At 41.0% G+C, this 12882-nt stretch overlaps 1 protein-coding gene across 1 annotated transcript in view; it reads left to right on the forward strand.

Moving 5' to 3' along the window:
- Nucleotides 1-12882, forward strand: part of LOC132886222 (dynein axonemal heavy chain 5-like) — a 768703-nt gene that overhangs the window by 641800 nt on the left and 114021 nt on the right. Inside the window, exons 63-65 of the mRNA XM_060920790.1 lie at nt 3388-3523; nt 6942-7258; nt 10326-10481. Coding sequence (XP_060776773.1) covers nt 3388-3523; nt 6942-7258; nt 10326-10481 — 609 coding nt within the window. The remainder of the gene's footprint in view (nt 1-3387; nt 3524-6941; nt 7259-10325; nt 10482-12882) is intronic.

Genomic DNA, 12882 nt, shown 5'->3' on the forward strand with positions numbered 1-12882 from the left:
TTACTGGTGTCTGCCTGATCGAAGACACGAAGCATCTCCTCCATAAACAACTTGAAATCAGAGCACTCGGGTCCCTGTCTCTGCCAAATGGCCGTTGCCCAAGCTCGTGCCTTACCAGCTAACAAGGTTATCACAAAGGCAATCTTGCGGCGATCTGTAGTGTAGGTGGTAGGCTGAAGCTCAAAGGTGAGTTGGCACTGGGTAAGGAACTCCCGGCACTCACCATGCTTGCCGTCATACCTCTGTGGTGCAGGAAGGCTGGGTTCGCGAGGTGAAGGAGACAGCGTGGCAGGAGCCACTGGAGCAGGATCAGGAGAAGCCAGCAGAGGAGTCAGCTGTGCCAGGGTTTTCCCAATTTGCTGGGGCAGTACCTCATGGCAAGCAAGGGCCTCCCGTTGGCTCGTAAGTGTGTTCATCCATGGTAGCTCCGAAGTGTGTTAAAGAAGCCATAATTCCCTGAAGGTTAGCTGGGTAGACCGTTGAAGAGTCGGTCATGACGGAGTCTTTCTGTTAGGGTTTTGCTGGGATTCGAACCCAGGTCGCTGGTGTGATAATCCAGCAAACCCCCACTAGGCCACCAGGAGATGACTCAAGTGCAGAGGCGTGAGGTGAAGGTAGAGTATCAAAAAACAGTTTATTTACAATATATACAATCCGATGGAAAAAAACAAAAAGAAAATCCAAAAGCTCAGAAGATAAACAAAAATAAAAATATCCAAAGGTTTCAAAGTCCAAAAACAAAAGGAAAGGCAAAATGCTGAACGCTCAGAAGATCAAAAAGTACAAAGTCCAAAGAAAGCAAAAATATCAAAAACACAAGGGCACAGGCAAGATACATGGGACAGAGGAAACTAGCACTAGACAACATAACATAAAGACTCCGTGACAAGGGAACAAACAGAGGGGTATTTATACACAAACTAATTAAGCAACAGGGCGGGGCAGGAAACAGGCAATCAAGACAAACACAGTGGCGGCCTCTAGAGGCCAAAACAAACATGACAAGATAAACATAACAGCGGCCTCTAGAGGCCAAAACAGTCCCAGTCCTAACAAACTCATCAGCCAACTGCTTGTCAGAATTAAAACCAGTCAGGGTAATGTTGGTATGACCACTATTTGTACACCCAGTCATAAGTTTCATACCATTCCAGGCTTCTTTTAAGTTATTACTGCCCAACTCAGCTTCAATTTTATCTTTTATATACATGTTTGGCCCTTCTAATTTCAGATCTAATCTCCTTATTAATTTCTTTAACCTCAATAACATTTCCCTCCTTGAAAGCGTTTTTCCGAATCAGGCCCTTAAGTGCTGACGAGGCCCAAGGTTTATTATTGGGGAAAAACTTCACAACCTTAGTTGGAATAAGTTCATCTATATTGTCCGAGGAGTCAGTGAATACCGACCAGTCAGTGCAATCAAAGCACCCCTGCAGGGCGAGAGAGGACTCCTTGTTCCAGAGCATCACCTGCCATTTGCGCTCCTTCTCCCTCCTCAGCACAGACTTGTAGACAGGATGAAGATGCACCGTATTGTGATCAGAGGATCCAAGAGCAGGACCCACTGCGGACTTATATGCTCCTTTTATGGAGTCATAACAGAGGACAATTAACGTACTGATAAAAACTATGCAGTGTGTTCTTTAAGTTACAGTGATTAAAATCTCCCAAAATTATATTGGGCGCATCGGGAGAGTTTAATTGAAGAGACTGAATCACTCTGAAGATAGTATTGGCTGCAACTTCCGCATTTGCCTTGGGTTGGATGTAAACAACAGTGACGTACTGTACACACGAGGGAATTCCCTCGGGAGATAAAAGGGTCTCAATGACACTGACAGGAGCTCTATGTCCGGCAAACACAGCTGCTCACACACAGTGAAGTTATTGCACCATCTTCGATTAATGTACAGGCACACACCCCTTCCCTGTTTTTTGTGTGTTACCTCGCTGTCTCGATCCAGCCGAATAGGAGCTCCGAAGCCAGTTAAGTCCAGGGAAGCGTCAGAATCTGAGGCGGAAAGCCATGTTTCAGTGAATGCCGAATGGCAAGCGTCCCGGTATTCCCGATGATGAGTGACATATCCATGTAGTTCATCAGTTTTATTCCTTAGTGATTGGATGTTGGCAAAAATAATAGAAGGCAGGGGTTGTTATGAAATTGTTTCCGCTGACGCACGCCGCCTTTCTTTCCCCTTTTTCTTTTTTTTAGCCACGTTCTGAAAATCATTCTATGCAATCACAGGATCATTCAGTATCTCCGGACTTATATTGGAGATCTGTGTTGAAAAGAGTGCAGGATCCACGGTCTGAAGAGTCCATTTTAGATTTAAAAGAAACTCACGTGTGTACCGAATTGTTTGTGAGTGCACATGACTCCAAGCAAGGTACACAGATAAGATCAGTAAAAACAGGCGAAATAAAATCTCCATCTCTCCACGCACCAACTCGAGTATAGTTGGACATTAAAGGGAATACTTAAAAATCAACCCATGAAAGACAAGACAATAAGCTACATACGAAACACTCAAACACAAGAGCTGCCGGTCGCCACAGGAGCAGCGCCCTCTCCCAACACCAGGAGGTTGTCATTAGCCAGGTTAATGGGAACATGGCTAACGACATTTTGTGCATTAATATAAACTGTGATTTTCCTTGAAACTGGAATAGAAAATTAATCAACATCTTCTGACCAGGCGACATGGTGGTGTAGTGGTTAGCGCTGTCGCCTCACAGCAAGAAGGTCCGGGTTCGAGCCCCGGGGCCGGCGAGGGCCTTTCTGTGTGGAGTTTGCATGTTCTCCCCGTGTCCGCGTGGGTTTCCTCCGGGTGCTCCGGTTTCCCCCACAGTCCAAAGACATGCAGGTTAGGTTAACTGGTGACTCTAAATTGACCGTAGGTGTGAATGTGAGTGCGAATAGTTGTCTGTGTCTATGTGTCAGCCCTGTGATGACCTGGCGACTTGTCCAGGGTGTACCCCGCCTTTCGCCCGTAGTCAGCTGGGATAGGCTCCAGCTTGCCTGCGACCCTGTAGAAGGATAAAGCGGCTAGAGATAATGAGATGAGATGAGATCTTCTGACCAATCAGATTTGAGAACTTTTAAATTATCACACACTTGCCTCAAATCATGTTGGTGGTGTGGCCTAAAGTGGCATTGTATGTTAGAAGTAGTTTGAATTATGATACATCTCTAATATTTTATGAAGCAATCTAAATTTATATACAAATGGTGTTACTGGACCAAATGATATCTTTTGTTGTTAGATTGTATTGATGTATGTACACAAAGCTAAACTGATCACTAAGCAATTCTTATTTGTTAGCTAATGCTTTAAGGTGTTATACAGTAGTCTTACTGCAATACGAATCTGTCTTTTCAACTTGTAGACTTTGCTGGAGGATGCAGAACGTTGCAGACGCAAGATGCAGATGGCTTCCAGCCTAATCAGTGGTCTGGCAGGTGAAAAAGAGCGCTGGACTGAACAGAGCAAGGAATTTGCTGCTCAGACGAAGAGACTCGTTGGTATGTTTTTCATGTAGCAGCATTTTACTCAGTCATCATATTTTTGGCAGGAGACTGGAAACTCAGCAAAGTGTCTGAGGTCTAATTGGAGTTGTGCTAGGATTTGTTACCAGTGATGAATTTCAAGTCCATTCAAGTTCTTCAAAAGTAATTTTTTTAAAAAAGTGTCACAGTGGTGCAGCTGGTAAGCACTGTTGCCTCACTGTAAGCAGGTTGTGGATTCAAACCTGCTGGTCAGACAAGCCCTTTCCATGCACAGTTTGCATGTTCACCTTGTGCCTGTGTGGGTTTCCTCCAGGTGCACCATGTTTCTTCTCACAGTCCAAAGACATGCAGATTAGTTCAACTGGCTACTTGGCTACTCTAAATTGCCCAAAGGTGGGAATGAGAGTGTGAATGGCTGTCTGTCTCTCTGTCAGTGCGTTTACATGCGCATCCAAATCGAGCTACTGTCAGTAATCGAGCTAAGGGTCCCAGCAGGGGTGCCAGAGAAATCCAATCCTACATGCACACAAGGAAATCGAGCTATTGTGTGAGGTACATTATGCACCGAGCCACAGGTGGCGCTACACACCCCATCGTGTTGGTACACTTCCGGTTGTCGTCATGAAGAAGAGCTATTCAAGAGTATAAACAAAGTTATCAGCAGTGTTGCCAGATACTGCTGACGTTTTCCAGCCCAAAACATGTTCAAATCCGCCAAAATGCACTTAAAACCACCCAATCTGGCAACACTGGCAGTTCCGTGTTCACAAGTTCTGTGCTCAAGCTGTTAGGCTTGCTCTAACAGACTGTATGGCTACAAACTGTCCTGCGCAGACCACTGTTTTGTAAGACAACTTATTTTGCACAATTGTATATTTTTCTAAAGTCCATTTTTTGCTTACAAAAAAATTTTTTTTTTGCTTACAATTTAACTTATGTCTTAATAAACACAAAAAGTTCAATTGTTTTGTTTTTATTGACATTCTTCAGATGTTGGACATATATATCGGGTGGGCAGAAAAAAGTGATACCCCTGTTTAATCAAGAATAACTCAAAAACTAGGCTATGCATACAAACTAAATTTGGTACATGTCATGAGCAGCTAGTTTTAGTCAAGTGGTGAAATTTTCAGCCAAAAATATTCATTAACGCAGGAATAATGAGGAAATACAAAATTCAGGTAAAAAAATGCAATGCCAGACGTTCTTATTGTGTCATCCAGTGCATCTACCAGTGCGTCTGCTGCCTGATGACGTAACGTCTGCGCGTGGCAGTCCCTATAACCTAAACATTCTGAACAGCCTGGTTTTGGAGCATTTGATTTTGTAAAGCCCTTGAGAGAAGTCATGGTTTTGAGTGAAGAAGATAAAGCTGTTGTTAAGGCCTGTGTGGAAGAGAAAGGCTGGGGTGCTAAGCGGCTAATAAAGGAGTTCCCTAGGAAACAGTGGAGCATTGCTACTCTTAACAGGTGGATTAAAAGAATTAAAGAAACTGGTTCCACAGATAGGAAGCCAGGCAGTGGATGACCTCGAACAGCTACAACTGATGATAAGAAGGCCCGAGTTGAGGAGCTCATCGCATCCCAGGAGGACCAGCCAAGGTCACATAAATCTCAAAGACAAATTGCACATGATTTGAACATCAGTCGTACTTCTGTTAGAACCATTACCAAGGAACTTAATTTGAAACCATTCAAGAGAATCAGGGTTTCAAGACGTGATACTAACGTGAAACAGAAGCGAAAGACTTGCAGCCGGAATTTAAACGACAGGTATTCAGCCAAGGATGTAAGACGGATGGTGTTTACGGATGAAAAGGATTTTACGTACGAAGTTGCACGCAATAGACAGAACGATAGGGTTTATGGAAGAAAGAAGAATGACATTCCTCCCACAAGACTCTACCATGAAACTTCAAGGTTTACCAAGAAAGTCATGGTGTCGGCTGGTGTGTCTTGGAATGGAAGAACTAACATCCACTTTATCGATACGAACAAAGTGAAGGTGAACTCTCAATCTTACATGCAGCTGTTGGAAAACGGACTTCTGCCGGATTGCAGACAACTCTATCCAGACGACACGTACATTTTTCAGCAGGATGGGGCCACCTCGCATACAAGCCGCGTTACCCAGGAATACCTAGAACAGAACACTCCAATGTTCATAAAAAAGGATGAGTGGCCCCCACAGTCACCTGACTTGAATCCAATGGACTACAGTGTTTGGGATTCGTTATCCGAAAAAGTTTATGCCGGAAGGACGGAAAAGTTCACAGAACAGGAACTGAAGGACAAGATAATAGAAAAGTGGGATGAAATATCAGTTGCTGAAATTCGAAAGTCCATATCTTCCTGGAAAAAGAGACTTCGATTGGTTGATTCCGAGGATGGAGGCCATATCGACCATCTTCTCGATTAAAGCCGTGGTAAGTAAATAATAAGTCAACGTCTGGCATTGCATTTTTTTACCTGAATTTTGTATTTCTTCATTATTCCTGTGTTAATGAATATTTTTGGCTGAAAATTTCACTACTTGACTAAAACTAGCTGCTCATGACATGTACCAAATTTAGTTTGTATGCATAGTCTAGTTTTTGAGTTTAACAGTAGTTTTGATTAAACAGGGGTATCACTTTTTTCTGCCCACCCGATATACAGTGTATATATATATATATATATATATATATATATATATATATATATATATATATACACACACACACACACAAATACATCACAGATGTATTTGGTGATACAGTAAGTGAGCTAAATTTTAACAGTGCAAACAATGCCACAAAAAGAAAAGATTCATGCCGTTGTCATGATTCGTTGTCATGCCGACCAAGGCTGTTGTGTTTCCCGCTTGTGGTCTCATCACTCGTCACTTCCAGAAGGGGCAGTGCTGAAGTAAGTAGCTCGACTACGTAGCTCGATAGGGTATACATGCACTAAGTAGCTCGGCTAAAATCACATAATCTAGGTCGTGTAGCTCGATTACGAGAAATCAAGTTCGGTTCGATTTCAGCCTAGCTAAGGTGTTTCCATGGCATTTAGAACTATCGATATACATATGTTCGATAAAATTCGATTTTCTCTATGTGCATGAGTGTTAGCCCTGCAATAGATTGGCGACTTGTACTCCCTGGTGGACAGGATGGATGGATGGATACATGAGGCCCAATATGAGTAACCTTCGTTTTGAAGAGTGCCAATAATTTCTGAATTGACTGTATTGTGTTTTTACAGTAAAGCAAATCATGAGCAAACAGGATATTCAGATACTGTATATAATTCCATTGTAATTAATCTAATTGTACCAAATAAGTATCAGCTAAGTTAAATTTTCAAAACTGATAAATTCAACATAGTTCCTGTTTTGTGTGTGTTTTTTTCTCTTCTAACTCAGATTTTTGTGTGTATCTTGTTTTCATCAGGAGATGTTTTGTTGGCCACAGCCTTCCTCTCCTACTCTGGCCCATTTAATCAGGAGTTTCGCAACCTCCTACTGGATGAGTGGCAAAGGGAGATGAAGACACGGCACATTCCCTTTGGCACTAACCTGAACCTTACCCAGATGCTGATTGATGCACCAACCATCAGCGAGTGGAACCTGCAGGGCCTCCCTAACGATGATCTGTCCATCCAGAATGGCATAATCGTGGCTAAAGCAGCACGATTTCCACTGCTTATCGACCCACAGACGCAGGGGAAGACCTGGATCAAGAATAAAGAGTCCAAGAATGAACTTCAGGTAAGGAAAAGGACAATGCATCTCAAGGTAACTCTTTAGGCATATTTTAACCCGTTGTATGAAATAAACTTAAAAGTTAACCTGACCTTTTAAATGGAATTCCTGCCATATTTAAGTTTCACAAAGACTTTCTTCACAGGCTATGATTTTCTTCATACTCACTGGGTAAATGACAGCCTGAAATTTTCAAGTGTGTTCATGGCATAACTGATTTAAACCTAGAGACATCCACAATACTCCATAAAAAGTAAAGCTTACAGAGAGGTGAAAATGACCAAATGCCTACTAAACAGTGCTGGAGCGCTTCCTATCAATGTGTGCTAAATCTTCCAGTAATGCAGCTCAGCCACTGCAGAGCATCACCATACCACAGACACCCAAAAACTTTTCCGACATTTATGGAGCTCTCATAAGATATTTGCGTTTTTTCAACAGAACTGAGTACCACAGTTCTTGCTCCTGTGAACAAATTTATGCATAAATTTGTAAATAGCTTGACTATCAATTAATGTAAGTTACTGGGATGATGCAGACTATTCCTGTTAATGGACAGCTGTTCCATTTGCTGAAACATCTTACGTGTCACATCTTATACTTGTGCAGTGGTCATGTGGGATAATTCACCAACATCCTCATGTGACAAACTAAAGCTAGCCATAACTTACTAAAGCTAATTAGAGTCCTCCAGTCCATTACTTTATGGCACATGACATAGCCAAAGCCATTCCCTTTGTACATTTGTTGCAATAGTGGTTTGAGGGTATTTATTCTGATATACCAAAACAAAATGTAATATTAACAAATTTGAATGCACGTTAAATAATATACATTCACTGGCCACATTAATAGGAACTTGTTCTTGATTCTAAGATTCCTGTTCTTAACCAAGAACAGGAATCTTAGAATCAAGAGCAAATTCCTATTAAAGTGGCCAGTGAGTGGAACCCAATGTGGTCTTTGGTTGCATGCTGAGGTGCTTTTCTGCTCAGCATGGTTGTTAAGATTTGCTATGAGTTGCTATATCCTTCTTGGCAGCTCAAACCAATCTGGCCATTTTCCTCTGACCTCTCTGATCAACAAGGCATTTCCACCCGCAGAACTGTCGCTTAGTCAATGATTTTGTTTTTCGCACCATTCTGTGTGAACTCTAGACTGTTGCTTGTGAAAACCCCAAGAGATCAGCAATTTCTGAAATACTCAAAGCAGTCCATCTGGCACCAACACCATGTCACAGTGAAAGTCACAGAGATCACAATTTTTCCCATTCTGATGTTTGAAGTGAACATTAACTGAAGCTCTTTATTTGTATCTGCATAATTTTATACATTGTGCTACCGTCAAGGGAATGGCTGATTAGAGAACTGCATAAAACACAAAAAAGGGGAGGGTGTATGGGTGTACCTACTGAGGAGTGGAATTGAAGAGAACATAATATAGCTTGATATACATGCCTTTGTGTTTAAAATGAAATCTACTCAAATGAAAGACATCCAGTGTTTCGGATTCCTAGCTATAAGACAAAGTTAAAGGTTTTCAAGACTTTTTTTTTCCCCCTCTAAACCTCATTCATCATTTTTAAGGGTCTCTTGCATTCCCAAAGATCCATATACGCAGAGCCATGGCCTCACTTTCGTTTATAAATGCCTTGAGACCTCAAGAATGGCACAGGAATAGTTTTAAGCATTGACGATAAATCTAATAGAGTAATTTTTACGATTAAAGTGATTTATATAGGTAGCGGTCTGAGTGAATGACCTTGACGTCTGTAACGTCACAGCAGGAAGTCTATCGGTCTCATCGCCATTTCCGCTATTCTAAAAAACAGACCTGACTGCAACTCTGATCTTGCCTGGCAAGCCAGACTAAATGTGAATATTTAGTCTGGTCTCGGTCGTAGACATTTCCAAAGGGTGTGGGTAGGAACAACCCGTTGTCTTTCAAACTGTCTCTGTGCGTATAGGCCAACGCTCTGACCAATCAGCGCAACAGTGACTGTGACGTAGTCAGAGCGACAGAAAGCAGTGGGGGAGGCCTTGAAATAAATAATTTTTCAAAATGCGTATTAATTAATAAACAGGTTCTAGATATTAAGAAGTTTGGAGATAATGACCAGAAGTTTGGAGTCTGTACCACATTACTTAACATACACTTGGTTTTTTTAAAGTGTTTTTCAAGGGTTTGCTTAAACTGTTTTTGAGAGTTTTTATTTTTATTTAGTGGTGTTTGGTGAAATAATTTCCCTTAAATTTAAAATAACGGGAAAATAAGAAACAATCAAAAAGTAGTGTTTCAAAGCTGTTTATTAATTCTTCGTACTGCACAAACTAGCCCCATCCTTTTGGCTACGAGCGGAGCCAGCTGGTAGATCAGACTTTTGCCATAGCCGGTCGGCAAAACAGCGAAAACGTCCTTCTTGAAAAGGAATGAGCGGAGAGCCTCTTCCTGCTCATGTTTCAACGAAAACTCCAAGTCTATTTCTTCTAAAACTGATTCCAAAGCGGAGTCAAACTAGCACTGTTCAATAGCCGTAGCCATCTTTCCTGTTGTGCTTTCTCCAGCGTCGCGCAGCCTTGTCGTCACTCCTGCAAAAGCCCGCCCAAAGGATCCAAACAAAAACCTTGCGTTGTGATTGGCGGGCACGATTTGATGCCCAGGGTGTTTTGTTAATATGGTGCGAGGCTAGACCCACTCGTAGGCAAAAATATTTTTGGCCGCTAGGCGGGTGGGTCTAGTTTACTAGGCTAACTCTGATCCTCCATTTTGAGCTAATTTATCGCCATGCCATGTAGATGTGTTGCTGAACAACACAACTGAAACAACTGAAAGTCAGATTGTTTCAAAACAATCGGCCACAAGATCGGCCTTCAAGAAGCAAGAACACAGACTGGCTGGCTGGCTCAGTGGGGCAGCTCAAATGTCAACTTTGCAGTCGATTTTAGCTCTCAAAAATATATATTTTTAATTCCCATTCATGCAGCATACAAGAGTCAAGGATGGAGATACTATGCACTCAGAAATTTATTTAAAAATAAAGGTTCTGCTTTAAGCCGTGTGTGTGTTGTCACAGATCACGTCACTGAATCACAAGTACTTCAGGAATCACCTGGAGGACAGCCTGTCTCTGGGACGCCCCCTGCTGATAGAGGACGTGGGCGAAGAGCTTGACCCTGCTCTGGACAATGTTCTGGAAAAGAACTTCATTAAGTCAGGCACTACATACAAGGTATTACATGAGTATACATAGTGTATAACCCTACAGTTCATTTATTCAGTTAAAATAGACAAGTATGATCACTGTTCAATAGCCTTTGTCCGTTATTGAAACAATTTAGAAAAACAGATGTCTGAGACTAACCAAATGTAAAAATCTTCCAGCCTCATACCCTAACATTTAACAGTGTAGCTTTTCCTGGTTTCCTTCATAAAACACAATTTTGTTACACCACATTCTAGGAGGAGATTGCAGTAACAGGGCTTTTATAACAAACATTATAACATATTGTAATAACAAATGTGGCTCCATCTAATATGCAATTTTGCATAGCTGTCCTGAACTGATAAGTATAACTGGGTATAGTCAGCACAGAAGTGAAACCAAAATTCTTTTCATGTCCTAGTGGATGGATTGGATCAGAGAACAAAAGATGGCCTAAAAGAGAACTTGGTGGGATGCCACATTACATCAACAATGTTGTAAGAGCATTGAGAGTTTATGTAATGCACTTTAAATTATTATTATTATTATTATTATTATTATTATTATAAACAAATCTATGATGGACAGGATTTGTCATCAGGGTCAATCCTGATGAAGGAATATTTAAATAAAGAGATGTAATGCTGTATATTCAAAGATATATGCACTGGGGTGGACAAATCAGTAACTCGTGGACTCAGGACCAGCAGTCATCTACGTATCCTGCTAGCACAATTTAAAGTCACCTTGTCATTAAACTTATTTAGAGGATATAAAGTCGCCAACCAGACTTGAAAAGTATATTTTACGTGCAATCTTTAAATCCTTGCTCATTTTCCTTAGTTTGTATTAATGCACTTAGTAGTGAACTAGCTATATTGTAACTATACATTGTTACAATAATTTCAGTGCCACTTTTTAGCCTTGTTTCTGAGCAACAATAATATATGACTGGGCATCACATTGGAGCTTTTACTTGCACTGTGGGTTTCGCTAATAGACTTATGACTTGCCAGTTTGAGCCGATACCCATCCCCGTAGCTGGTATGCATCATCTTGTTTCAATACATTTTATTTCCTAATGCGGAGCATTCTATCCACGTGTTGGTCTATTTCCAAACCACTCAGCAGCCAGTCCAGAAAAGTCACGTGAGGTCGTGACTGCGGACCCAAAGCAAACATGGCGGATCGCTCAGATTGAACGAAGACTCCTAAATCGAGACCAAAAAAAACCCCAGACGATTTTAAGGAAGTATCTGACATTGTCAAAGGCAAAATGCACCAAAAAAGATAGGGAAAAAACATGGCAGACAAGCCGAGTAAATATTGCTGGCCAGCTTTGCTGATGGAGGGCCGAAAAGACAAAAACCAATGCGGTATCTGATGCCATCTTTGCCAAGATGCTGCTGTACAGGTGAGTGACAAGAGTTTGCACTTTGAGAAACATCATGAAAACTTGAACTTAAGGAAGGAAGAATAAATATACAAAAGAGAATGATGCACTGTATAAGAGAAAAACTGAAATAATCTCAGTTTAAATAATTATAATAGTAAAAGTAAAATAAAAAAAATCAGAGACTGGACTGGAAAGGGAAAAAATAACAGTGAAGAGGCGCAGTATAAAGATATGTAAGGAATGCGGGTAAAGTGGAGAAAATAAGAAGAGGTAATGAAAGGGGGGAAAGTCAGGAGATACTTGGGGCAAATTTGATCAGATATGATTCTCGTAGTCGGCGTGACGTCACGAACACATGACAACAGGCGCCATATTTGACTAGGTGAAAACATGTTTTACCCAACTTTGTTAGTGTTCAGTGTTTTAGTAAGATTTTAGTAAGATTTTGTTAGTTTTAGCTTAATATACTCGTAGAATGTCCTACCAGTATCAAGATAGTTTAGCTGCTGAGGATCTAGCTCGTTATAAATTGAAAATCAGTGTTGTTGGACTGGAGTTATGTCCGTACAAGCAAGGGTGGGACAGGTGTCAAAACAATGGTGACTTATGGGTTTTTGCAGACAGATTTATATTATGAAGCGTCAGCAAGTTTTCAGAATGTTTATTGTGGCAAATTCACCTATTACTGCTCATTTGTCGGCAATTAACTCATACAATAACAGACCTGTTACTATCACTAAAAACTCATGTCTATTATAAATTCTTTTCTTCACTTACCATTGATGAAATGACGACCACATACATATGTATAGTTAGATTTGGGTTCCCATAACTTTCCATAGTTAACAGATCCATCAACTCTCACTTCACACCTGTTTACAGCCCTCAACCATTTTTCTCTCCTTTTACCCGATAATGGTATCATATGAAACTTTAAACCTTCATTTTTTATTGAATTGGCTGTACAGCCTGCTACACAACACCCTTTAGGCATGCTAATAGCATAAAAAAAACTCTCAAATTTGAACTAAA

This window comes from Neoarius graeffei, chromosome 5, assembly GCF_027579695.1.
Source record: "Neoarius graeffei isolate fNeoGra1 chromosome 5, fNeoGra1.pri, whole genome shotgun sequence".
NCBI classification, from domain to species: domain Eukaryota; kingdom Metazoa; phylum Chordata; class Actinopteri; order Siluriformes; family Ariidae; genus Neoarius; species Neoarius graeffei.